This window comes from Phoxinus phoxinus, assembly GCF_949152265.1.
Source record: "Phoxinus phoxinus genome assembly, chromosome: 2".
Lineage (NCBI taxonomy): Eukaryota > Metazoa > Chordata > Actinopteri > Cypriniformes > Leuciscidae > Phoxinus > Phoxinus phoxinus.
This window is the reverse complement of record NC_136877.1, coordinates 26,747,167-26,773,363: the sequence shown is the minus strand read 5'-3', so window position 1 is coordinate 26,773,363 and position 26,197 is coordinate 26,747,167. Positions and strand designations below refer to the sequence as shown.

The following is a 26,197-nucleotide window of genomic DNA, read 5'->3' as shown; positions in this document are numbered from 1 at the left end:
TACGGCTCCAGGGGGTTTAATAAAAGCCTATAAAGCTTGGAAGAGCCAGGATAGTTTTTAATATAACTCTAAGTCATATACACCTTTTAATAATTTACATTTTTTGGGTGAACCCTTTAATGCATCTTTTCAGACCAACACAAACATTTGCATGTAATTTTCTGGAGAGGTTTTCTAATCTCTTTTCCATCGCACTGTCAAACGGTTTGCGCTTTTGGTCACGTGCACAGAGCCATTGTTGTTACATAAAACGGTGAGTTGGTGGTGCTTGCGAACAGAGAATTTGGCAAAGCAACAGTGAATAGCAGAACATGAATCTGGACCCGACTCTCTTTCTCTCTACTGTTGTTTTTTGTGTTTTTTGGACAACATAATAAAAACCTGTAAATGCTGTTTGACTGTTTTTATAATTTATTTGTGAACAAGGTGTTAGAAATGGAATACTGTGCCCTTTGTCCGAGCCAATAGCATTGTGGGCAACGCTCTGATGTGTAGCGCAGTTGCGCTTCGGGAGACCAGGGTTCGAGTCCCGGCTTTCCCAATCCCGCCCCCCACTTTCTCTCTCTTTACTTACTAGCCGCATTTCCATTACCCTTCAAATTGCGCAAATTGAAATTGCGAATTTAAAATACGCCCAATGGAAACACGTCAATTTCAGTAAACAGTAAATATTTTACACTCGCATGAGGTGGTTTTTCAGGCAATTCAAAAAATAAATATTTTGTAAAACTGCAATGGAAACAGTTTTTGCACATTTACAGGTCACCTGACATACAGTAGATGACACGGTGTGTTTGGACAAAATACTAGACAGAGTTCTTTATTAAATTCATAAAAGACAAAATAATTACAGGAATAGGCCTACTGGACAATCAAGACCTCGAAGCAGATATGAGGGAGAAACACCCAGAAACACCTAACATGAGCCACTCACTGTATAAGGGGCTTTCCTTGCCATTAATGCTTGGATAACACACCTACGTCCCCTTCGATTAATAATAATAGCTAGTGCGGTGGCTGGGATAACATTGTTATTTAGTTGCATAACATCGGTTAATGGAAACGGCATAATTTCGCAATAGTTTTTTGGGCGACATTTAGAAAAAAACGCTAAAGTTTTGTGCAAATCTGTAATGGAAACACGTCAGTTATCTACTTTTTATCTCAGTAAAGGCAAAAAAATAATTTAAAAAAGGAAAGTTGCGCCCTTGTGTTCCTTAGGTGTCACCTATTGTTAGAGAGTGCATTTTCATTCAGACCATCCTCCATTTTTTTCAAACCGACAAATGAAGTGTGAAAATTGGGCTGCATTTCTGTGCTGAACATTTGTGTTGGTGTGAACAGGTCTTACGACCCAAACCAATAACAGACCCCCAGATCCATTCCAGATCAGTACCCAAATCAGAACCTGTCGGTTCAAGAACCATTTTAGTCCATTTTTAGTCCAAAATGTCAGTCCATTTTAATAAAGGAAAATACTGAATTATTGTGTCACTTGATACAGTGAGACACAGAAGTGCATCTAAACCTAATGTTTTTTTTGGTGTGCTTTATTGATGTTTGATGATTTTTAGATAGGGAGCCTGTGAAATGAATTACAAAAAGTGTCAATGTTAGGTCGCTGTCATTTTCTTTCATATTACTTTTGTGACTGTGTGTTTTATCAGAGGCTTAAAAACACAGTCCCAACCTGTTTTTGAAACCGCTCTGCACAGACTTTCCTTTTGGAGCAGCTCTACAGGTATTAGTAATCAGCCTCCTTATCTCCTCTCACTCCACACACTGCGTCTTTATGGGAATTACATCACATACAACACCGCTGACAAGCACCAGACTCCTGAGGCTTTCACCTGCCTCGCTTTAATATAAATTGATTTTTTTTTTCTTCTTGTCATAAGGATTGCAGACTAGATCTAATATATCTGTGGTCCTTCTAGAGAGGGTTGATGTGTATCGAATTCACAGCAAGCCTTTGTTCACAATTGCACTCCCACCTTCTCCAAAGTCCAATCCCCAACCTTTTCAATTTCTTTAAGGTGATTGTGGCCAGATGTGCGCTGTTGCATAGGGAGCCCCTCACTCTATTATAAGATGTGGAATGGAGTTGAAAAAGTAAGCACTTTTTCCATTCTACTTTGGAAAGAGTTTTTTTTTTTTACATGGGGGTCCAAAAAAAAAGGTCCAAAAATGTTTTATTAAACATTTTCAAAATCTTAAAAAAATTTGCAGTTTTAAATACAAAATGTAATCCCATAATTTCAATATGGTCTCATGACTTTAGATTAATCTCTTAGCTTGTTGGGGTGTTTTATCATCTGTGTAACCTAAAATGCAAACACCTCCCAAACTTACCAGCTGCAGTGTTTAACATCGAGAACTATCTCACTGCATCAACAAAGAGACGACTTTGAATTTTTATCCTTAAAGGTACATTAGGCATCTTAAAGAGCAGCAGTTCACATCGGATAATGTTTTTGTGTTTTGGCAGAACAAACTGCAATGCGATTGTGGATCTGCCAGATCTCTTTTATCCACATCATATCTCTCAATCTAAGAGACAGTCCATTGGGTTTGCATTGATTTATCACATAAATGGATTCAAAGAAAAGGGGCTTATTTCAGGCTTATTTCAAGAGTCCATTAGAATGGAATCTTTAAAGTTCCGTTTAGTTTGAATTGAGATATAATCAAATCTTTACAGCTCTAAAACATGTGCAAAATTTTACCATAAGAATGGATTCAGGAAAATGGCTTATTTTAGGTTGTCAAAATAGAGCATTATATACTGCCACATGAGCAACGCTGGTGTTGTGTAGAATGCTGTGTTGTGGTTTGCTCACTTTGCTGACTTTCTGCAGAATCAAAAAAGCATTCTAATAACATGATATGTGAACTCTGTATTGCAGTATATTGCATTCGAGGCAACAGTTATAGCATTTCATTAGTCTGTACTTTTACACCTTTGTTATACACTCACAAGCTGTGGAGTTTTGCCATTAGTGATCCCATCTCAATTCCAGCAGCTCCAGAATCTGCGAAAACATCACTTAGCTGCCGAAGGGGAGCTTTTTCACGTGCCCTTTGCATCAGATATGAAATTTTCTTCAGCCCGCAGGAGCAGCTTATACCGCAGTCAGTCTTAACATATTATTAGAGTCTAAGCCTGTCAATGTATGACTGCGTTGAATTAGTGAAAGCGGCAAATGTTGAAAAGATACCATCACATATTAAAATTGCTACCAACCCTCACAACTATACTACCGTATTGACTATAGCACATTATTGACTAAAGTATTATTTGAAGTTGGAGTGCTAGTAATTACAGATTAATATAAATATGCTAATCTTGATAGATTCGATAGATTCAACTTTTATTGTCATTGCACAAGTACAACGAAATGCAGTTTTACATTTAACCAGTGTGCTTTTTCTTAAAGCAGTGCTTAAAAAGTTCTGTAAAAAAAAAAAAAGATCTTACATAGATATGTCAGAGTACCACAATATTCCCATCTGATACCATCACGGTACAATGCCTTATAGGTTTAATGTTTTGAGGACTAATTTGCTTTTCTGCAGATACAGCATAATGATGATATACTGTAAGTTGCAAGAGCCTTTACCATTCCTCATTTTTTTGTGGCATTTGTTTTGGTCTTCAATTTATTAATGTTCCTAAAGTTGCAGAGTCTGACTGATTTGTCATTGGAGGTAAATATTGACTGTTTGACTTACCATGAGGCTCTTGAAGCCACATTATGAATAGAGATCATTTGGCTGATTGATAACAAGAGACGTTTATAAAGAGCATTTCTCATCACTGTTAGTCCTATTGAGCTGTTCATAGTTTCTTGTCTGCTGCTTCAGTACAGAGAGAGAGACTTCAGGAGTCTGCAGAGTACAGGGGGGCTCCCACTAGTACCAATAGTAGACTTGACTTGCAGGAATTTGTACACCACCAACTGCCATCACTACAAAGCCAGAACTACACTGCTGTAAGAAAAGATGTGCATATCAAAGGTGAAATATGTTTGTTTGTTTTTTCCTGTTAAAGTACTTTCTTCTGTTCCAGCATAATAGGGTGGTGCTGGCACATATTTCATACCTCACGTTATACAAACATAACAAAGAAATGCACTGACAGACTTACAATGTACACATGTACAGTATCTGCCCCTTAGACTTGTGATGTATTATATATGATTTACTAAAGCTAAAATTTAAGTCAAAATAATTTCTGTGGTGATCAACAACAGAAACAATAGGAATATGAAAAAAGTGATTCATATTGCTCATCTGCCATGGTCATGAGTTGGTTTGTGTGTTCCCAGAGAATCAGATAAAACATATTCCCCAAATGCATTGTTAAGTCCGGACTACTACATTTAGCATAGATTTTTTGCCCCAATTTTCAGTCTGTGCGAGTCAGTTGCCGAAAGTCAGAGCCAGTCTGATTTGACTGAAAATTGTGTAGTGTATGATGAGCACAGTCAGAGAATATCAAACATATTTTACATTTTAAACCAGTTTTTTTTTAAACCAAGTTGTTTCACTGTTGTTCTTGGCACAATGCAAACTACTGAAGTTATACTGCACCTTTTCACTTTTTGAATCCTTCTGCACCTGTTACAGATTAATAACATACCCAGACATTCACTTCCCATCCATCGAGGGCAGCTTGAACCTGCTTCTATACACCTGAACAAAATATCCTCCTCTGCAGCCCTCACGCAGGGCAGAATTAGCATGTATAGTCTCTGTTGATCAACCCTTGTGATGACTCACTGCACTGCCTCCACAAAATAGCTGTGCCAATATGTCATTTAACCCAAAGCTGTGATTTGCCCTGTTCACCGAGCACTTATCGCCCCCGTTTTAATGGGAAGCAAACTACAACACAGCTGAGGCAAACAGCCATCACAAATATAAATCTTCCTTTCAGACTAATAAATCTGTCTATCCCAACTTTTGACACATTTCAGCGCATTTCAAGGTGTGTTATTTACATATTAGCTGCCTAATATTATGGCTTTGGGAGTTGTAGCTGCAGGGGGTTGGTAAACGCTGTACATTTTTGCAAAAGAAGTGCCTGCAAACCTCGGTTATCATTTGTTCAACCGTAGCACCGAGCAGAATCGCAGAAATAACGATTGTTTTGAAACAGGGAAGCCTGCAAGTTGCGATCTCGGGAAAACAAGACAAATTAGCCATTAAGATGCTCTTGCAGTTTTGGAGTTGTGGCTGTGGAAGGTTTAAATGGATGCTTGGTGTCCTCTGTGTGTAGGCAGAGGGCTTTAGCCACTGATTGATATGACCCAACCTAAACCTTCAGCAATCAGCAGCTCATTATCTCAGCGAAATTACTACATCATCCAGCCCAAACGTCTATAATGAGCTAGCATAAAGAATCAGGGCTCTGATCCGCCATCATCTCCCTCATCTTTGTCTGCAGTCTCTCTTTCTCTCCCTCTCGATGAAGCTTGTTTTTCCCCTATTCCCTCCATCCACCCAGTCATCGGTTATACTCTAGGTGCTCTGACTTTCTCACTCTTAAGGTCTTTCTCTCTTTTCTTCATTTTTAGTAAAGTCACTCACTCCTGAACTCACAGGCAATGGATTTTACACTCTGTGCCCTTGCCTTTAAGTCTTTTCCATAGAGACCCAAAGTTTTCCAATACGTCTTCTTTGTTTGTTTCCTGCAGGGTCCCATTGTGAACGATGTGGTCATTCATGTGGCCCTGATAGCAGAAAGTCAAAGGTAAATACATTTCTCATCTCTCTCTCTCTCTCTCTCTCTCTCTCTCTCTCTCTCTCTCTCTCTCTCTCTCTCTCTCTCTCTCTCTCTCTCTCTCCCCCCCCCCCTCTCCCCCCCCCCCTCTCCCCCCCCCCCCCCCCCCCCCTCTCTCTCTCCTGGTCTAATTGATGCCTTCACATTAGTTGTTGGGCTATTCTGTAGCCTTCATCTATCAGCACTCTCATTTAAAGCTTTTCTGGGAAGAGGAAGAGGTGAAAGAGGTCATGTGGCCAGCTGGCCCCAGCCAGACCCACTCTGCTGTTCATTTAACATTGTTCACCCAAGCACTTAACCCACCTCTCCCCTTCTTCACACTGCAAACCTTAATCAGGATTACTTGTCCAACTCAACCATCATACCTTAATTTAAAGCAGCAAATTCCACTTAACACCTCACCTTCCCTGCAAAGCTGAAATAATCGTGTTAAAATATTATAGTTTATGCTGGTTCTGGTTGCTTGTAAACAATACAATTCCGTTGAACTCCTCAGCATGAGAAGTACCTGCAGAGCACTCATTTATGTATTCACAGTGTCATGCAAGATTGTTTCCCCTTGGCACTTGTGGATACTTTACATCAATGTTTGATTGCAAATCATACATAACCGCTTTAAGATGCATATTAACTATGTAAATATGACTATAAATGTCTTTTAAATTGTCACATCATTTTACTGAAGATAAAATGGTCAAATGGACCCTTTTCACATTTCCGGGGTTCTCAGAAACGGAATAGTGAACTGAAACTACAACATTCTCATTTACTTCAATAGCAAAAGAAAAAAATCTAAATAACGTGACTGACTTTACAAAAGAGGACAAGAGCTGTTATGTTTGCCAGAAGAGAGAAAGATGTCAAATTTGCAATCAGTCCATCACCTGTTGTATTATAACCATTCACGCAGAAGCAATGCCTAGGTTTATATAATTTAATTTGAAGGTTATATAACACTTAGCTTTATAATTGTACATTACATTTATAAATTTAAAAAAATTGTAAAAGAAAAAACGTAAATCTAGCAAATGAATACCCGTGGAAACATGTTATCACAGTCTGTGGTCCATTAAACATTCTTTATTTACTCTTCTTCACTAGCGTACTATTACATTAGCCTACCATTAACTTATTAGTCTGCTAGCATAGCGTACCATGCAGGATGCACATTTTTTTGAGATGCAAAATAGAGTGGTCCAGGGATGACGTCAAACCCAGAGTGGTTCCTTTGAGACTTTCCTATGGGTTTTTATAATGGGATTTGTCCATTAATGAGTAAAATAAGGTCTGTTGTACACGTAACTTGATGATACTTTGTTGTTTCTACAGCGGAAATTAAACACACCCATATCGAAAACGCGAATTTTGAAGCTGTTTAAAACATGTTTTTAATAAGTAATTACCGGTAGATAAGAACATTTGAGTGTGAGTGTGTGCAGTTTACTTTGTAGAAGTATCCAAGTATCGTCAAGTTATGTTTTTCTCACACCTTATTTACTCATAAATAGAAAAACCCCATTATAAAAACCCATAGGAAAATTTCGAGTGAACCACTGGTGAATTAGTCCTCCGCGTTTTGACATTATCCCTGCAGCACTCTATGCTAGTTTTTAAATCATAAAAAAAAAGAATCATGTTCATTATGGTAGTTATGATGTTACATTTATTAGTATTATTTTCCAGTAAGGGTAAGGGTTGGGCTTCATAATGTTTGGGATAATGCCACATTAAAGACAAATTGGATGTAATCATTTTTAATAGTTAATAGTAAAAAAAGATATTATATTTTCTTTAACTAGAACCAGATAACGCTATAATGTGATTTTTGAACAGGGGGATAGAATGTGGCACATTATTTTCAAACATGGAAGCACACAGGTGGTGATATCAAGAAAATAAGCTAGAAAAAAAATATGTTGGCTTCTATAAGCTTGTCATTGTTTTTCCAATTCTTTTGATTCCACTAATGTTGCAGAAATGACACACCTTATCTTTAACAGAGTTGTGTTTAATGTTTGATTGTCTCTTGTCTTGCTTGTGTGTTTCAGATTGCAGGTCTTCCTCAACACCTATGGCATTCAAACGCAGACCCCGCAGCAGGTGGAGCCCATTCAGATCTGGCCTCAGAAAGAGCTGGTGAAGGTATCCCGTTTCAATCAATCAAACTGACCACCAAACAAATCTTCCAGACTGATCAATTTCTGTGGCAGTCGCTCCATTAGACCATTGGCCAGTTTATCAAGTGGTTTGGATTGACTGGCACATCCCTCATGTCAGTTAGTGAATTATTTTTGCATTCTCTTTAAGATTTACACCATGGTTTGAACCTCACTCGTGAACTATTGATGGAATTAGTTTGACAAAAAAAATTTTTCTCATATTTACCGTATATAAATGACCTTTGTAAACGTACAGTATGAGCAAAAGAGTGACAATAAATCAATAGAAAGCAGCGTTCATTTTTCTGACCAACCTGGTCTAAACTTGTCATTAGATTATTATCTTTTGCTAAATGTTTTTTGTTGTTGTGCTCATTCTGTCTGAAATCGACAGAGCATGGAGCAATATGTGCGAGAGTGTTTACGTGTTTGTTCTTCTGTCTGTGGGTGTGTGTGTGGGTGGTAAGGTTTTGTCGCCGGAACGTGCAATTTACTGCAGTTTGGTTTAAAAGCTGTTTGAAATCAGACACCCAACAGTATCTGCTTCCCTTGACACTGTTCTATCTGCGGTCAGTTCAGTTTTGTGTGTGTGTGTGTGCACTCAAGTGTGCATTAGAGGGAGTGATAGTTTGCTGAGTATGCCTCCGTAAGGATGCTCGGAGCTCTTTGGAAAGAGCAGCCTACTTTAGATCAGCGGCAGAACCTTTGTTGCCGTCACCTGTCATGGTAAATGACATAATATACACATTTGAATTCCTTAAATAATTATTTTAGAAGGGAGGAAAAGCACTAAAACTGCAAAATCTTAATTGTGGATTATTTTCTTTTGATATTTTGTGATATTATGATTGATTAATTTGTATTAATTTCCAATATTGTGCAAATGTTTGTGTTCAGCCACCATTACTCCAGTCTTCCATAATCACACGATCCTTCAGAAATCATTCTAATATTTTCTAATATTCCGATTAGCTATTATTATCAGCGTTAAAAAATATTTTTTGAATGATTCTTTGATTCATAGAATGTTTTGAACGGTAGTGTAGTTAATATTGAGTCAATCTGTTAATTCTACATTCAATCAATTCTACATTCAATCAATCCTTTTAATCTATAATTAAGTAAATCAAGCAGCGTCTATAGTCAACTTTTTGAGCAGAGTGACTCGAAGCAAAATATGTCCAAAATCTGAATAAATTATACACGGAAATCTAGCAACACTTCCATACTGGAACACTGCAGTCCTGCTATAATCAATAAATCTTTCTTACTGTGCAAGCCATTCAGAGTTTTGGGCTCCGGAGAACTCTCCCGTTATAATAATTTGAAGCTGTCTATACTTGCTTATTTAATCTGTCTTTACCTTGATTATTATATTGTTGATAATAATCTCTCACTTGCAATGCATATTGGCTATTGCTCAGACTACTTGGTAAGTGGTGCCACATGCAAGTCTAAAATCTTTCTAAATGACTGGCTATGCCTTCACTTTGGTTCTAAAGCTTCTTATTGAGTGTCAGGTGATGATTCTCCAGCCCTCATTATTGTGTGCCACAACACAGATTGAAAATACAACTGTGGATGAGACTGCTTATGCAAACTTGCTTAGTCGTCTTTACAAATAACCCGTAAACTACTTGAAATTAATCTGATCTGCCATGCAGAAATGTCTGTGATTGGTTACAATACTCAAATGCTGCAGAATAATTTTGACACAGTGAGAGTTTATCAAAATGGAAAGCTCTCACCGCAATTACTTAATTGTTGCAGCTGTAATTGTTTTTACATTTTTATTTGATCAGTTGCGCCGCCCTAATGTACAGCCTTATCTTTAACAAAAACCTTTTGCCTGATATTCTTGAATAATCATGTCAAATACAAGCGCAGATAAGAGAGCAGTTCATAGGTTGACGTGCCGTTTCTAATTCGAGCGGCAAGGCTGCAGAAAGTGATACGAGCGTGAACGTCTTAATTGTAGAATCCTGCGTATTAAAGAGGTTTGTTTCAACATCAGCACAGTGGCTTCACTGCCCCTCTTGATGTGCTACAGGCTTAGCATGCGTGACATTTGCAGGTTTCGTGTCAGGCATGTTGAGCTTCTGATTAGAGGCAGGGCGCTCTCGATTCAGTTGTGTCTTCCCCTCATTGCTATTCTGCACACAAATTTTCCAAGGTACAGAGATCCACAACGAGAGAAAAAGAGTTCTGGAGCATAAATCTCTCTCGAAAATGTTCGTTTTGACTACTGGATTTTGTCTAAATTAGCATCTATTCTCCTGTTTCGGTTGGATATGAGCTGGATTCTCCTCGGCAGGGGCTTATTGTTCTGTTTTTTTTTTTTTTTTTTACGTTGTGTTGTGCAGTACACTTTTGTATTGGAGTGTTATTCTGAGAATGTCAGACTGCAGGAGGTCAGAGAGAAATAGAGCTCCATCTAATGTCGTAAAGATGTCGGCACACTCTTTGTACTCTGCACTGGAATGATTACTGAGGCAAGCGTCACTATATGCAGGGAGTGGGGTTTGTTCTTAGACTTTTAGATTGCTACGCTTCAGGATAAGTGTACTATTACTTTTCTAAGCAATCCGTCTTATGATTTCTACTTGGCAGACAATAAAATGACCGAAAAATCCCATAGATTTAGATTGAAGGGCAAACCTGAGCAGTGACGAGGCCATAGATCTCCAAGTGGGTGGACATTGGTGAAATAGGGTGGCAGGGAGGCAGGAAGACAATTCTGTGGCATGAATAAATCATGCAAATTCCTGCTGTACTGTTCGGTGTTTTGCCCTGACATTGTATTTGTTGCCATTTTAAGTTGTGTGTCGTGACTGCAGCTTTGCCTTTAAATGTGGTTGAGTGTCACTGGCAAAGTGGTTTATGTGTTTATGTGGTGGTTTATATGTTGAGTCACTGTACATTGACTCAAATACCTCTGTTTGATCTCCTTGCACTGTTTTGTTCTGCTGAGACTCTTTACCGATAGTTCAACTTGCATGTAATTGTTACTGGGAGAGGACTAATCCGGCTAAAAGTGAGACTGAATCACACAATGTGAACCAATTACACTGTTTAAAAATGTTGGGGTCACTAAGGTTTGTTTGTTTGTTTGTTTGTTTGTTTGTTTGTTTGTTTGTTTGTTTGTTTGTTTGTTTAAAAAATAAATCAATACTTTTATTCAGCAAGGACACAAAAAATTTATCAGAAGTGACAAATATAATATTTAATTTTAGATTATATTAAAGTTGTATAATCATATAATATTTAATAAATATTTCAAATTCCATTTCAAATAAATGTTGTTCTTCCAACTTTCTGTTCCTGAAAATCCAGAAAACACCTTCACACTTTTCATTCTTTATTAAGCAGGATCCCCGTTTTCAACTAATAGAGGGTATGCATTCCCCCCCCCCCCCCCCCCCCCCCCGGCCGGACTGAGTGGCAAAAGAGTTGCTGCGTGACTGGAGTTAATGGGGGAAACTGTGAAAACGCCAGTAAAACTAACTATTATCAGCTTAATCTAAAGGTTGGACTCAATATAGTGTTCCTTACAACTTACCAAAGATCCAGTGATCCATGGATATTGACATGCAGCCAGGAATGTTGTTTCCTGACATTTACATGTGCCTGATTTCGACCCCGGGGAAATAAATAAAGCAAATTTGCCTGTAAAAGCTTTATATAAATACAATATAGATGGGTCTAAATCCAGGTGATCACTTACATTAATGTTATAGTGTATATCATTATATCGTCCAGCCCTAAAACTTGTATAGTTTTTTTGTCAGTGTTTATTTAAAAACATCCAATTATGCAGAATATGGTCTTGTTCTGTAGCTTTTGGCAGTCTGTAAAAATATACAGTGCCTCATATTTCTGGTCAAATCTAGTTGTACAGTCAATCGCAAAGCTCTTTCCCGTTTTAGATGCGTTTTGTTTGTTTTTCACGGCATTCACGCTGAAAACAAATGCTGCCGCTTGTTATTTTTGCCACTTAATGACCGCATTCACTCCGACCGATGGTGACGTCACGCGCATACCCTCTATAATAATAATACATGTCTCATGAGCTAAATAAATTACTTAAAAAGAAATGACCCCAATTCTTTCCAAAAAATAGTGTACATTTAGAGGTGGAACTTATTTTTTTCTAGTTTTATATGCAAAATGGGATGAGTCTTCTTATACTTGTGCACAGTAGCATCATGGTGAGCTTTTGATAAGCACAATGAATCTGGTTATTCCTATAATTTTGTGCAGCAAAGTATAATGATTGAAAAATCTAGGCTAGAAAAAGCAAAAGGAACCAAGGAACCATGAACTTTACACCACTTAACATCAGGTCGCTCCAAGAGAACAGAGACTCTGAGTGTACTGCAAGTTGAGATGTATAAAAGTATCAGCTAAATGATAAATTAGTGATCACAAGGTCACAAGGAAGTGTTGTTGAAAGTGTTATGCTCAAATAATGGCTTAATTGCTCAGATCGCGATCTTAATTATTGATATAGACTTTGTGAAAAATATCACAGCAGTACACTGAACCAACTTAAAACTGCAAGGTAAACTGTTTAGTCTGGCTCATTCTGATTCTTCTTTTTCACACTATCCCCGGTTTCATACACAATGCTAAAGCTAGTCCCAGACTAAAATGCATGTGTGAGCGGTTTTAACTGAAAGAAATTTGCACAAACACTTGCAACAACACACCTGACCTTTTCTCAAGGGAAATAACCAGACTTTCAGAATCAACCACTGAACAAAACATGCATGTTATGAATTAAACTGCATGGTGCCTGTACTATAATAGCTCAGATAATACCTTTACACACATAATGGACACACACAGGCATTCTAGTCCTTAATGAGTGATATATATATATATATATATATATATATATATTATAGTGAATTATATACATATATAATTTATGTGTGTGTCTCTATGTTTCCAGGCATACCGCTTCCTTGCCATCAATAAGAAGCTTGGTTTGAGTGGGAGACCGGAGAGGCCCGTTGGCTGCATTGGCACTTGCAAGGTAAACAATGTTCTGTGTGCTGTTGCAAACTCTCCTGACAGGAAATGCAATTTCCTCATTTACTTCAGTTCCTGCTCATTACAGTTATTTGTGATTTATCCTTATAATAACTCAGAAGCTCAGAGTAACACAGTGCCTATGATAATGAAATACTAGTCCAACTCTACTTTAAAGGAATAGGTCACTGTCATTATGTACTCAGCCTCATGTCGTTACAAACTTGTATAGTGCTATTCTATCTCTAAAAGACAAAAGGAAAATGTTTTTCCTGAATCTTTATACAGATCTTTTCCACACTGCAACAATTCATAGTGACCACATCTGCTAATCTCCAAAAATGACAAAATACCCACCAAAAACATTTGAAAAGTCATCTATATGATTGATATGAAAGACAGATTACACTGAAATTTAAGTTTTGATAATCTTGCTCCGGTGAGCTGTTCTTTTCAGGGAACCAGATAATACGGTTTACTTTTTGTACTGAACGAACCATTCACGTATCTGACTAATTTGTTCACAAATGATCTAGTTGCAACAGTTTGCAGTTCTTCTAGTTGCAACAGTTTGCAGTTCTTGAATGAACATTTTTCTATGATAGAAGATTAATGACTTAAATTTCAGTCTGTTTTTCTCAAAAAGCCATCGTATGGCTTAAGGGATAGTTCACCCAAAAAAAAAAAAGCCCATGATTTACTCACCCTCAAGTCATCCTAGGTCTATATGACATTCTTCTTTCAGACGAATACAATCAGAGTTATATAAAAAAATATTTAAAGCTTTTCCAAGCTTTATAATGGCTATGAATGGCCGTTTCTGTTTTGAAGTCCACAAAAGTGCATCTATCCATGATGAAAGTGCTCCACACGGCTCTGGGTGGTTAATAAAGGCCTTCTGAAGCAAAGCGATGCAATTGTGTAAGTAAAATATTCATATTTAACATGTTACAAAGTAAAATTCTAGTTTCCTGCCAAACGGCCATACGCAATCTACTTGCGCCTAATGCGCAACTTAAGCAACTTGTGACATCAGAAGTAGCGTAGTGCATCATGGCGAAGTGTAAATATCAGCAGTACATCACATTACTCGCATACGTTGCACTTAATCTTAAGTCGAATCCGTATGTTCATTTGGCCGGAAGCTATTTTAATTTGTAAAGTTTTAAATATGAATATTTTTCTTGCACAAATGCATTAGATGCACTTTCATGGACTTCAAAACAGAAACTATTCACTGCCATTATAAAGCTTGGAAGAGCCAGGACATTGTTTAAAATAACTCTGATTGTATTCGTCTGAAAGAAGAATGTCATATACACCTAGGATGACTTGAGGGTGAGTAAATCATGGACTAAATGTAATTTTTGGTGAACTATCCCTTTCAGAAGACTTGGAAAATGGCACTCGATTTATATATGGAGTACTTTTGTGGGTCTTTTGTTGTCATTTTTTTTACCTTAACAGCCACTTGTCATAAAGATTCTTCAAAATATCTCTTTTTTTTGTTCCACAAAAAAAAAAAAAAGTCAAATGAATTTGCAATGGCATGAAATGCACACAAACCCTTTAACTGCACACAAACCTAAATTATGTCAAGAGGTGTAGATGATTGATTACAAGTCTATTGTTCGGTTCCAAAACTGCTGAGCCTCACTGACTGCGGGCAGTTTAAGCATGATGACATTTGGGGAAGATAAAAATAAGAAACTCCAGAGTAATGATCTTCTGTATTTGATGGAGAATTGATTATGTTTAGTATGACAGTGGTGGGCTATATGCAGTAACTCACTTCTCACATAAATACAGAGAAAATTAGAGGGATGTTTATGTGTCTGTCTGTTCAGAAAGGATGGTATGTTTGATTTGCTGTCTGAGATAAAGTATATGTCTTGATCTAACAGTCATCCATACAGGTAACGCAATGGGTAACTTCTCTCCCCCTCAGATTTATCGAATACTGGGAAAGACTGTGGTCTGCTATCCAATTGTCTTCGATCTCAGTGACTTCTACTTGTCACAGGATGTCATGCTTTTGATAGATGATATTAAGGTGAGATATCACACCTCACTGGTTCCTCAGACGATGTTAGATGAGGGTTCACTTTGTGTTCCATATTTTGTCTATCTTTCTATATAAAGAAAGAATCAAATTTAAGGCAGAAAATGGGCAATGGACAGAAACGTCCCCTATAAATCATCAGTGTCCACCCTCAGAGTTACAGTGTGGTTTCCCTGCTGTCTGCGCTGTGCTTGTATGTTTATGATGCAATATGATTGCCAAAGTTCCAGCGCTCTCTTGTAATGCGGTTGTATTTACATGCGTTTTACAGAATGCCTTGCAGTTTATTAAGCAGTACTGGAAGATGTCAGGCCGGCCTCTCTTCCTGGTCCTCATCAGAGAGGACAACATTAAGTAAGAGGCTCTCCAATCAGCCAGAACCGAGTTTTGTTTATGAAGGGTACAGTAATGTCACCACTTTCTTACCAGAGGGAGCCGCTTCAACCCCATCCTGGACATGCTGGCATCTTTTAAGAAGGGAAACATTGGAGGAGTCAAAGTTCATGTGGACAGACTGCAGGTGCTGCTCTTTATAAGAAATTATTTTATATGTAATGCGTCTAAATGACTTCCAAAACCAGCCTTTTTCCACATCTTACAAAAACATGGGAATACATTATTAAAGTAATATTAATGCATATTTCTCTCACTGAATGGTTTCATATTGTTACATAAAAGTTTATATTCTGAGAAATCTGAGTGCATTGGAGTTATGAAATTTTGATTCAAAGGTCTGAGATAAACAAATTTCAGGCTTTGACAGTAACACAATGAATTTGATTCAATGATTTTTAATTTCATGCTAACTTGGGTAATGCAGTTGAACAATTATCCAGATCAGATCATAGTGGCTGAAAAAAAAGAAAAAAAAGAGACTAGAGAGGCCTAGTCAAAGTCCAGGTTCTGAACCAAAGAAAGATGACATAGCAGGACCTTGAAAAGAGAAGTACCTATTTTCACTGAAATAACTAATTTTGTGTGACTTAATGTGTGTATTGTGCAAGTGCATTGTGTCTTTACTCAGCTTCCCTTTGTGCAATATTTTGTTTGTACACAAATTTGCATCCACTGAGTTCGGCATAATAGAGCATTTTAAGATGGGGGCAAATACTTATTTGCTGTACTGTAGTCGCTTAGTGTGTTGATTAACAGTCATTTAAAACATATTGTATTATTATGTAATATTGCATGATGTATCTAAATGCCTTTGTATTCCCTATGGTCTGTCAGGGGTTTTCAAAGTGTGGGGCGCGCTGGGGAGGCACGGGCGATGTGACAATGTCAATCGATAGAGATTTTTCTATATAGTTTATCTGTATGTAAATACATGTGTGCAGGGCAGGACTGCTTAAACGCAAATGAGCAGCAAAGAAACATAAATGAATAAGAAAGAGTGGGACATGCTTGATGATGAGTTATTAAAAGCACAATAAACTGAATTCTCTGCTGACAGGCAGCTTTCTGTGGCGCACATCCGAAGGGCACGAGTGCTGAATTCAGTTCACTTTCCCTGCTTATTATTGCGCTTGAAAGGTCAAATACACACATTTATGTGTCAAAATGCCCATTTTGGTGAGTATTCACGTAACATTGTCAGTTAGGTGAAAGTAGCAGTTAGGCGAAATTATCATTATATTGGATCTATACGTAAAGACTTAAAGTGACAGCAGACTCATATGGGCCTACCTGCTGCAACAAAAGAAAAAGAAAATCATTCACTGCTCTTGACTATCTTTCATAGCTTTATTAAGAATCTGTGTGTAATTCATACAGTGCAATTCATGTTATGTGGTTTAATTGAAGGACGCCATCATGTATGTTATGTTGTGTTGTCTTTGACTTTGAAAACCCCTGTTCTAATGTAACATTCTTTTTGGAAACTTTACAGACCCTGATATCAGGCGCTGTGGTGGAGCAACTGGATTTCCTACGTGTCAATGAAGCGGAGTAAGATTTAACCTCCATTTGCACCATTTATTTTCCTCTTCACTTTTGTTCAATATGGTACACTTATTGAAGCAATGTAGACAATTGTCTTCACAGTTTCTAAGGCATGCAGCAGATTCATAATCCTTTACTTTTTTCCATAATACATTCCTCTGTGTAGGATCCCAGAGTTCAAGAGCTTCGAGGAGCTGGAGTTGCCCAAGCATTCGAAGGTGAAGCGTCAAACCAGCACGCCGAACGCCTCTGACCTGGAGCAGCAGCCTGAGATCAACGTCGAGGAATGGTTCAATAAATCCACACCTGAGATTCTACAGAAATTCAATGTGAGCCTAACTATCTTGCCTGTGTGTGATTATGAGTTTAATATAGGTGCTCTTGTATAACTCATATTCTGTTATCAGGACTGTGACTGTCTGGCCAGTCAAGCCCAGCTGGCCAGTATTCTCCTCAAAAAGGAAGGCCCAGACTTCTTTGAAAAAAACGGTATGTGGTTTAGTCACCCAAATAGTACATAATTCATGAGATATATATTATTAGTTCAGTCAAATATGTCTCTACCTCTGAAATGTCAGGTATTTTTACTAAAGTTGTAATGATTACCGGTAAGTGTAAGGCCAGAGTATTTCAGTGCTATTGAAATGGTGAGCTTTTTAAAAAGCCACAGGACACGTCTTACTGCATGGCTGCTTTTAAAGCTCATCTGAATGAAATGTCCACAGCTGTAATCCATTTAGTGCCTTCATGGATAAGCAAGTGGGTTGGCAATGCTTACTCACACCCTTGTCGTGGTCTTAATTCCCGTAGCTACAGTTTATCTCGTTGCTCAAGACTGTTCACACTCTTAAACGGACCTATTGAACAAGTGCAGAGCGATTAAATACATGCTTATATGTGATTTTATGTTGCAAGCCGGAGCGTCCATGTGTTTGGGCCTAAATGCTCCAGGGATGTTGTCTTACAGACTACACTAAGACTGAAAACATGTTTTTTTTTATGGTTAACATGCCATTCCTAACCCTCTGTATGTCCAGAGAATCTCAAGGATGACTTGGAGAGAATCTACAGAAGAGCTGGGAGCAGGAAGCTTTGGTAAGTTTTTTTTTTACTCTTTTCACTGCACTCACCGGAAGCATTTAGAGTTTCACTTATTTTCTCATTATAGTTGGGTAAAATGATCAACTCTTGATATATTTATGGCTATTTTGGTTTTTACCTGTTATGTGTATTTGTCTAATGTTACGTGCAACTATGCACATATATATTTTTAAACACGCAAACCTCATGTAGGCTGGCGGTGCGTAGTGCTGCGGCCGTTATCCAGAAGTTCCCCGGTTCTATAGCTCCTCATATAACCACTATATTGGTCCATGGCAAGCAGGTAATTGGGCGGTGGGGTATACGACCTCTGCATGTGTGGTGTAACTGTTGACTCCGTGCTGAAGGATGTGTTAACTCATGAGCACGCAGCACTCATCCTCTGTTGTTGTTTTTCTTTACATCCGCTTAGTCAAGCTGTTATCATGCACAGAGAAACCATGCAGCTCATTAGTTGTTGTTTTTTTCTCTCTTTTATAATTGTTGTTTTGCGCCTATGGTAATGTTTTTTTGAAGTTGAGCTTTTTATATCCTTCATAACACAATTTGATGCCTCTTAGCTGGGGTTATCACTGTAACAGTGTCTCATTTGCCATTTGTTTGTGAGCTAAACTCCATTATGTCTGTGGCAGTGTAACCTGTCCATAACAACAAGGAATCCATCAGCTAAATATGAAATTGGTGAACATTAAAATAGGTTCTTATAGCTCAAATGACGCTAAAGTCATGTATTAAATTTCCAGGAACACACCTACTAAGAAAAAAGGAAACCCTAAATACACTGTAAGTTAATTTGGATAAAAGCGCCTGCCAAATAAATGTATGAATAAATGGAAATGTGAATTACGAAAGTGTAGGAAGTGTAACTTCAGTCCAGGAGCAACAACAGCATAGTTTAAATGCCCAATGCCACTTTGTCACTTTGAGATGCCGAGCTCTCCTGATCGTTTTCGTCCCAGAGGGCCCAGCTTTAAATATTAATGATTTCAATGCTACAGGGGGTCAAAATCTTTGGAATATAACATCATCTCATTTATTCAAATGAGCATCATGCTGCATTACAATTAGACTTCAAACAATCTAAAGTTTAAAGAAGTTTGGCGGGGTTCACGAAGTTCTTGTAACAAGTCTTTTTGGTGATATATGTGAAATGAATCACTGTTGAGCTCCAACTTTATTTGTCATTGCTTATGAGGCAGCAAGTCTTAAATAGACTATCTGTCAAAAGTTTGGGGTCGGTAGGATAAAAAAAAAGAAAGTATTTTAAAGAAGTCCCTTATGCTCACCAAGACTGCATTTTATTTGATCAAAGAAACAGTAAAAACAGTAATATTGTTAAAATATTATTACATAAAAAAATATTATTTTCTACTTTATTATATTTTAAAATGTAATTTATTCCTGTGATGTCAAAGCTGAATTTTCAGGCTCATTACTCCAGTCTTCAGTGTCCCATGATCCTTCAGAAATCATTCTAATATTCTGATTTGCTTCTCAAGAAACATTACTTCTTTTTTTTTTAAATGTGATGCTTTCTTCGGGATCCTTTAATGAATAGGACATAACTGCATTTATTTTAAATATAAATCTTATGTAACATTGTAAATGTCTTTACTGTCACTTTTAATTATATTTTGAATTTAATGTATCCTTTCTAAATAAAAGTATGAATTTATTTAAAAAATCTTTCTGACCCCGAACTTTCTGAACAGTAGTGTATACATTTTAGTAATAAACTGTTTCATAATAGACTGTAGTCCAATTCAATTTCTGTTTGGCTCCATTGAATGAGTGAGTATATCTCTGTTGTGTTGTATTGTGTTGTGTTCACCAGGTCCGTTGTGCGCCTTGCTGCCAGTCTCTTAACTAAACTAGTGGACAGCCTTGCACCGAGCATTACTAGTGTTTTAGTGCATGGCAAGCAGGTAAGTGAAAAACAGGAACAGGGGCCTAAATAATTGATAAGATATGAACGAACAAGTCAAAAATGTAATGAAGTCAAACATTTTAATGTTCACTGATTATAAGAAGGTTCAAATGAGCTGTAGAATGTATCCTCTTCACATCAGTTGTATGCCGAAGTCATGATGGACTCCTCTTCCTATAACACAACAGAATAATAGCTAATTGCATCAGTCATCACTGTCAAAGCTAACCTGCTTTCATTTGAAGCTTAACTATTCCCTTTGCAGCAAAAATCGCTTTTACCCAGAACGCCTGCAACCATCCCATTGTTCGTGCATTACATTTACCCTCAGTGTACATTTACCTTTTATTTGCTTTGTGTTGAGACAAACATTACTTGTGGTGTGGAGTGTTTGTTTAATGAACTGCCATAGTTTCCCAACATAGTCGTGTTTAGCCCCTGGTGGTTGTGAAATGATTCATCAGAGTAGCGCACTAGCAGTGAATCTGCATATAAATTGCATCCTAGGGGCCTAATGTTGTGGGTAAGATAAATGGGTACGTTTTGGTTTGAAAATGGGTCATTCTTTGCATACAAGAGCAGTCTGAGCTGACCTGCATGTAGAATCATTGAGTCTTAGCCTTATTTAATATAAAGAAGCCAAGCCTTTTTCTATGTGCTCCCTACTTAATGTGTATTTGGGTAAATTGCCATAGCAGAGTAATATTGATGTCTGCTGGGAACTATACGAAGATACTTAACCCAGACTCAAAATATATATTTGTATTGCAGAGATAACAAAATATTACCAAAGACCAAGTGGCTTCTGCTAACAAATCACACTAGGCTGATTTTTTTTTCTTCTTCTTCTTCTAACATTTGAGAACCACAAAGTACCCAAGTAGATTTTCTATTTTAAAAGCCAACAAACTAGTTTTTGTTAAATTTATGCTATCTTTTGATATCTAATACAGTGGTATTCATAAATATCAGATCCGCAGGCCAAAGGTGGCACCTGATGACCTTTGATTTGGTCCGGCATGCGATCAGAAGGAAAAATAGGAAAAAAACATTGAAAGACATAATTTATAAAAATAAATACATTTGGTTTATCATTCGTTTGGTTTAACATTTATTATATATATATATAATGTATATGTGTGTGTTTATAAAATATAGTTGGATATAAAGCAATATTTACTTTTAACATTGCCCTTCATAGTAAAAAGTTTGCGTACCTCTTATATATATATATAAATATGTGGGACCACTGTAATAATGTTGTAATTTTTATGCAGATCTGCAGTGTTTAATAGAACATCTTGTATAGACCCATCACCACATTCATTCATATTATAATTGGGAGCTTTTCTTGAAAAGGATAGATCTACTGCAATGTTGTGATTTATACGAAACACTCTTTCGACAATTCGTAACTACACTGTATTTTGTACATTGGTGGCTAATTAGTATTATTTCTTATAATCTCATTTGTACATTTTAATGCTTCCGCCTCACTGATGGTTAGATTTAGGGGTGGACCTTTTAATGCTTATAGTCTTTATTAAAATCAAACATTTCCATACACATCACATTGTACAAATTCAAACGAAATCACCACCTGGTAAAATAGTTATTTTTTTCTCATGATATCGGGTTGGATTTATACATTTTTAAAAAAGAGATAATACTGGTTTGAGCCATTGCAGTATATTTAAAACCCCTTCAAAGAAATAGAAAAATGCTTCTCTGACAAATCATCCACCGTGATACAGACTGACGGCTGTTCTGATTTACCAGGTGACTCTGGGGCTGTTTGGGCATGAGGAGATCGTGATCTCTAACCCACTGTCTCCGGGGGTCATAAAGGACATCATATACAGCAAGTGCAGCCCTCACGGCGAGCGAGAGGCCGTGCTGCAGCAAGAGCTGGTCATCCACATTGGCTGGATCATCTCCAACACCCCAGAGCTGTTCAGTGGCATGCTGAAGATCCGTGTGGGGTATGCCGTCCCCTCTCTTTTCAGATAATGAGCTTCACAACATGAGCCTAAATAATAGAAATAACATGTTCACATCTCTAAATAATGAATATATTGCATTCTTGTCATGCAATTGCAATCAGGTGGATTGTTCAAGCCATGAAACATGAGTTGAAGATTCGTGCTGGGGACATGCCACCTCATGACATCTACCAGATGTCCCCTAGTGATGTCAAACAGCTCCTGCTGGATGTCCTCCAGCCTCAGCAGAATGGCAGGTGCAGGATGCCCACCATCTGTGTGTTTCTGTAGATACCTGCCAAACGTGAATGATTTGCCATGTCCATTCGCAACAACAGTTTATCATCATTTATAATCCTAGTTTTTAATTGGGCAACTAACGATCATTTTTAAATAAGAACCTGATATTCTGATCATGCACACCATCATCCAAAACTTGGGATCAGTAATATTGTTTAATTTTTGAAAGAATTTAATCTTTTTTTTTTCCTGCAAGGACGCATTAAATTGATCAAAAGTGACAGTAAAGACTTTAACATTGTTACTAAATATTTCTATTTCAAATCAATTATGTTCTTTATATTCAATAATTTGTTCTTCATATTTAAGAATACTTGACAAGTAATCACATTCATAATATATGAATGTCTCCTTATTTATGAAATGTTTCATGAACACCAAATCAGAATATTAAATTATTTCTGAAGGATCATGGGACACTGAAAACTGGAGTAAGGGCTGCTGAAAATGTAGCTTTAATATCACAGAAATAAATGACATTTTAAAATATATTAAAACAGCAAAGTTATTTTAGGTTGTAATGATAGTTCACAATATTATTGTTTTCACTGTATTTCTGTCAGGACCACTATGGTCAAATACGATTGGCAATTAGCATACCGTTTAGATTGACGGTATGGTTCCGTTCTGGACGAGAACGCCCTGCGCATCCATGCAGCCTAGCATGGATAAGAGCCGGGAGAGCAGCAATAACCCCCCTTGGGGTAAACGGAACAGAACCAATATGCAAATATATAATGTATGCAAATATAATGAATTCAAGATTTTAAAGTACAACATAATTCGAGAATTTATTCTGATTCAAGGAGAATCATAGCTTGACTAACGTGACCAGCATTAAGTGACATTAGTCAAAAGCATTAAAGGTCCCGTTTTTCCTGTGTTTTTGAAGCTTTGATTGTGTTTACAGTGTGCAATATAACATGTGTTCATGTTTCGCGTGTAAAAAAACACAGTATTTTTCACAAAATGTACTTATCTGTATACCGCTGTTTTCACTGTGCTAAAAACGGGCTGATGACTTCCTTGTTCTATGAAGTCCCTCCATCAGAAATACGTAACGAGTTCTGATTGTGCCAGCGGTTCCTGTGTTGTGATTCGACAGCAGCTTAGCGCACGTTGCCCGGAAAGGTCACGCCTCTTACCATAGCGATGCATGCGCTCAGTGTTATTGTAAGGTGATTTGACTCCGGGATGAAAATAACAGCGTCTCGACGGCATGGCGACAAACACACTCTACAAACGCAACTCTTCCTCTTCTCTGTAGGAGCGCAACAAGACTTTGTGTATTCCTGTAGGCGGAGGTTAGTTAAAAAAAACTGTAATGACTGTGACGTCATTAAAGCAGGAAGTAGAGGGATGTAGTCCGAACCGGCCGTTCGCGGTAGGCTTTGAAAGGGGACTTCTGTTAAATAAAATATCTCGCTTGGCATTGAACTTTGAGCTTTATAATTTTGCAGGTATTATTTATGCTCTAACAGCAACATTACATACTAGCTAAAGTTTAAAAAATGGGATCACGAAGAACAGAAGCCTTTAATATATCTTACAGAGGCCTGGATTTTGAATGGATAATTTATGTATTATCTCCCTAATCTATCTGCAGAGTTAGCATTCAGGTATATATCCATTTAAACAATTTTGATGATTTGTTTTGGTCTTCCATGTTTCTATAGATCGTGGCTTCATAGACGTCAGATAGATGGCTCCCTCAACCGCACCCCTCTCGGCTTCTATGACCGCGTTTGGCAAATCCTAGAGAGAACACGTAATGGCATCATGGTCGGAGGAAAAAGTCTCCCTCAGGTAACTTCTCCAAAACCTTTGATCATTTTTTTGGGCATAGTATTGCAGAGGAACTGTAGTTCTGGAGAAATAATGTCCCTGTATTGCATCATTAAAGGGACCGTTTTAAATGTGTTCACAATATCTGCTTTCTGAGATAACCATCTTTCACTCTTTTGCAGCAACCTACTCTGTCAGATATGACCATGTATGAAATGAATTTTTCTCTGTTGGTGGAGGACACATTAAAGAACATCGTTTTGGCTGAGTACAGGCAGATAATTGTGGAGGTTAGGCACAGTTTGTCCCTTCTGCAGCCCTAATTTAGTTTGAAGAATTGGTACTCTGACGTATTATTCACCTTTTCTGCTGTTTGACTCTGTTTGTGTCTTTGATGACCTGAATGCAGCTGTTGATGGTGGTGTCAATTTTGCTGGAAAGAAACCCGGAGCTGGAGTTTCAAGAGCCGGTGGATTTGGACCAGTTGGTTAATGACGCCTTTGCTGACTTTCAGAAAGATCGCAGCAGACTGGAGGGCTCTGGGAAACTGGTGAGGGCAGATTTAACATGTGAAAGCTTTCAAGTTCTAGAAGTCATTTATGCAAGGCTGCATTCATTTGATCAAAAATACAGTTAAAACATTGCTTGTGGAATAAAAGTATTGATTTCTTCCTAAATAAAAAAAAGAAATCTTAAAAAAACCCAATCTTTTTAAAACTTAAAAAATACTTTACAGTAAAACAAACAATATATTGACTAAAAACACTTTTAATAATGTCTGTTCAGTGCTTTTGCTGCCTGAACAGTTATGTAATTGTTATGTAATTGTCTTTGAATTATATTATATCATAAATGCAATTAAGTAATCAATCAGCATATAATATAATGAATGGATCGAGAGCCCTAATGTAACGTACTTTAAAGCGCAGCAGCCAGTACTAATTTGAATGGCAGGTACACTTGCATTAGCATTTTGTGGTGATGTTACTAAGATGGATAAAATCCACAGGATAACATGGCGGCCTTCTACAACACACCATCCCTGGGGAAACAAGGCACGTCCAGTTACCTGACCAAGGCAGTGATGATCCAGCTGCTGCAGGGAGAGGTGAAGCCCAGTAAAGATGACCCGTGTTCTGTCAGCTAAAGCACTTCGACTGCCATACACAGTACACACCCTGTCTCGCTAACATGGGGTTGTTTTTTTGTTTTTGTCTGGAATATATGATATAGCATATAAGTGAAAATAAAACATTTCAGAACCTTGAAAGTTATGCCCACATTAAAAAAAAGAAAAGAAAAAAAGTTTGCATTGTTAGCCTCCCAAAGCTTATTGTATAAGAAGTATTTTTTTTTCATCGGGTCCTTTATCAATACCAGCACACAACTTGGCTGTGTCCAGAGAACCACATGTCTCATTGCATTAGATTAGGATCAATATACCTTCACATTGTACACTAAGGAACTGAACCATTTGCATGTCATTATTTCAGGGTGTAGTTTGAATAGTGATGTAGATGTTGTTGGTTGTGAACTTAAAAGTGAAGATAGAAGCTGTTTTTTGTTAAATAATGTAGGGTATTCTTAAATAATGTATACAAATGTTATAATTAATGTAGTTTGTTTTTCATTTTGAACCTGTTGTCAGTTAACTTCAGAGCGTATGACTGCTACTTGATGTATCATGGCACTTTCTTTTATGTATGTTTGAATGCTAATATAAAAAAACATTTGAGTGTGCTTGTTTCCTCATTATAAGAACAGTCCTAATTTTCAGTCCTTTACTACTGAAGAAAAATAGATATTAAAAAATAAACTGCCCTTGTTTTAACTTAACTTTTTTTATCCGAATGAGTGGGTGTTTGGACCAAGAGCCTTGTTTATCATGCTGACCGCTGCCATCAGCCTCCGCTTAGTGTATGTCAGAGTAATCGGAGATCTCGGCAGTTCTCCTGGGAAATGAGTCCCAAATTTGCAATATATTGAACACCGAGACCATACAGAGAGACGGAAGAATCTGTATTGGCCCCGAGGCCAAATACAAGCTTTGAATGGATGGAAACAAGATTACACATTGGAGATTGGTGCTGAACAAAGCTAAATTATGAGTTATTAAGCCAA

General features: G+C 37.5%; 1 protein-coding gene across 3 annotated transcripts in view; it reads left to right on the top strand.

Moving 5' to 3' along the window:
* phkb (phosphorylase kinase, beta) overlaps positions 1–25,912 on the top strand; it is a 66,996-nt gene extending 41,084 nt beyond the window's left edge. For 2 of the 3 annotated variants that reach the window (XM_079594246.1, XM_079594248.1), the window contains 17 exons: positions 5,700–5,755; positions 7,834–7,927; positions 12,899–12,982; positions 14,927–15,031; positions 15,312–15,394; positions 15,470–15,560; positions 16,929–16,987; positions 17,148–17,310; positions 17,389–17,470; positions 18,019–18,076; positions 19,917–20,007; positions 21,789–21,991; positions 22,114–22,248; positions 23,968–24,097; positions 24,259–24,366; positions 24,486–24,626; positions 25,086–25,912. In XM_079594246.1, the coding sequence (XP_079450372.1) occupies positions 5,700–5,755; positions 7,834–7,927; positions 12,899–12,982; positions 14,927–15,031; positions 15,312–15,394; positions 15,470–15,560; positions 16,929–16,987; positions 17,148–17,310; positions 17,389–17,470; positions 18,019–18,076; positions 19,917–20,007; positions 21,789–21,991; positions 22,114–22,248; positions 23,968–24,097; positions 24,259–24,366; positions 24,486–24,626; positions 25,086–25,223 (1,821 nt within the window). In that variant the 3' untranslated portion in view covers positions 25,224–25,912. Of the gene's footprint in view, positions 1–5,699; positions 5,756–7,833; positions 7,928–12,898; positions 12,983–14,926; positions 15,032–15,311; positions 15,395–15,469; positions 15,561–16,928; positions 16,988–17,147; positions 17,311–17,388; positions 17,471–18,018; positions 18,077–18,274; positions 18,366–19,916; positions 20,008–21,788; positions 21,992–22,113; positions 22,249–23,967; positions 24,098–24,258; positions 24,367–24,485; positions 24,627–25,085 lie in introns of all 3 variants that reach the window. The other variant, XM_079594247.1, reaches the window with a different exon arrangement.
* Positions 25,913–26,197: the final 285 nt, after the last annotated feature.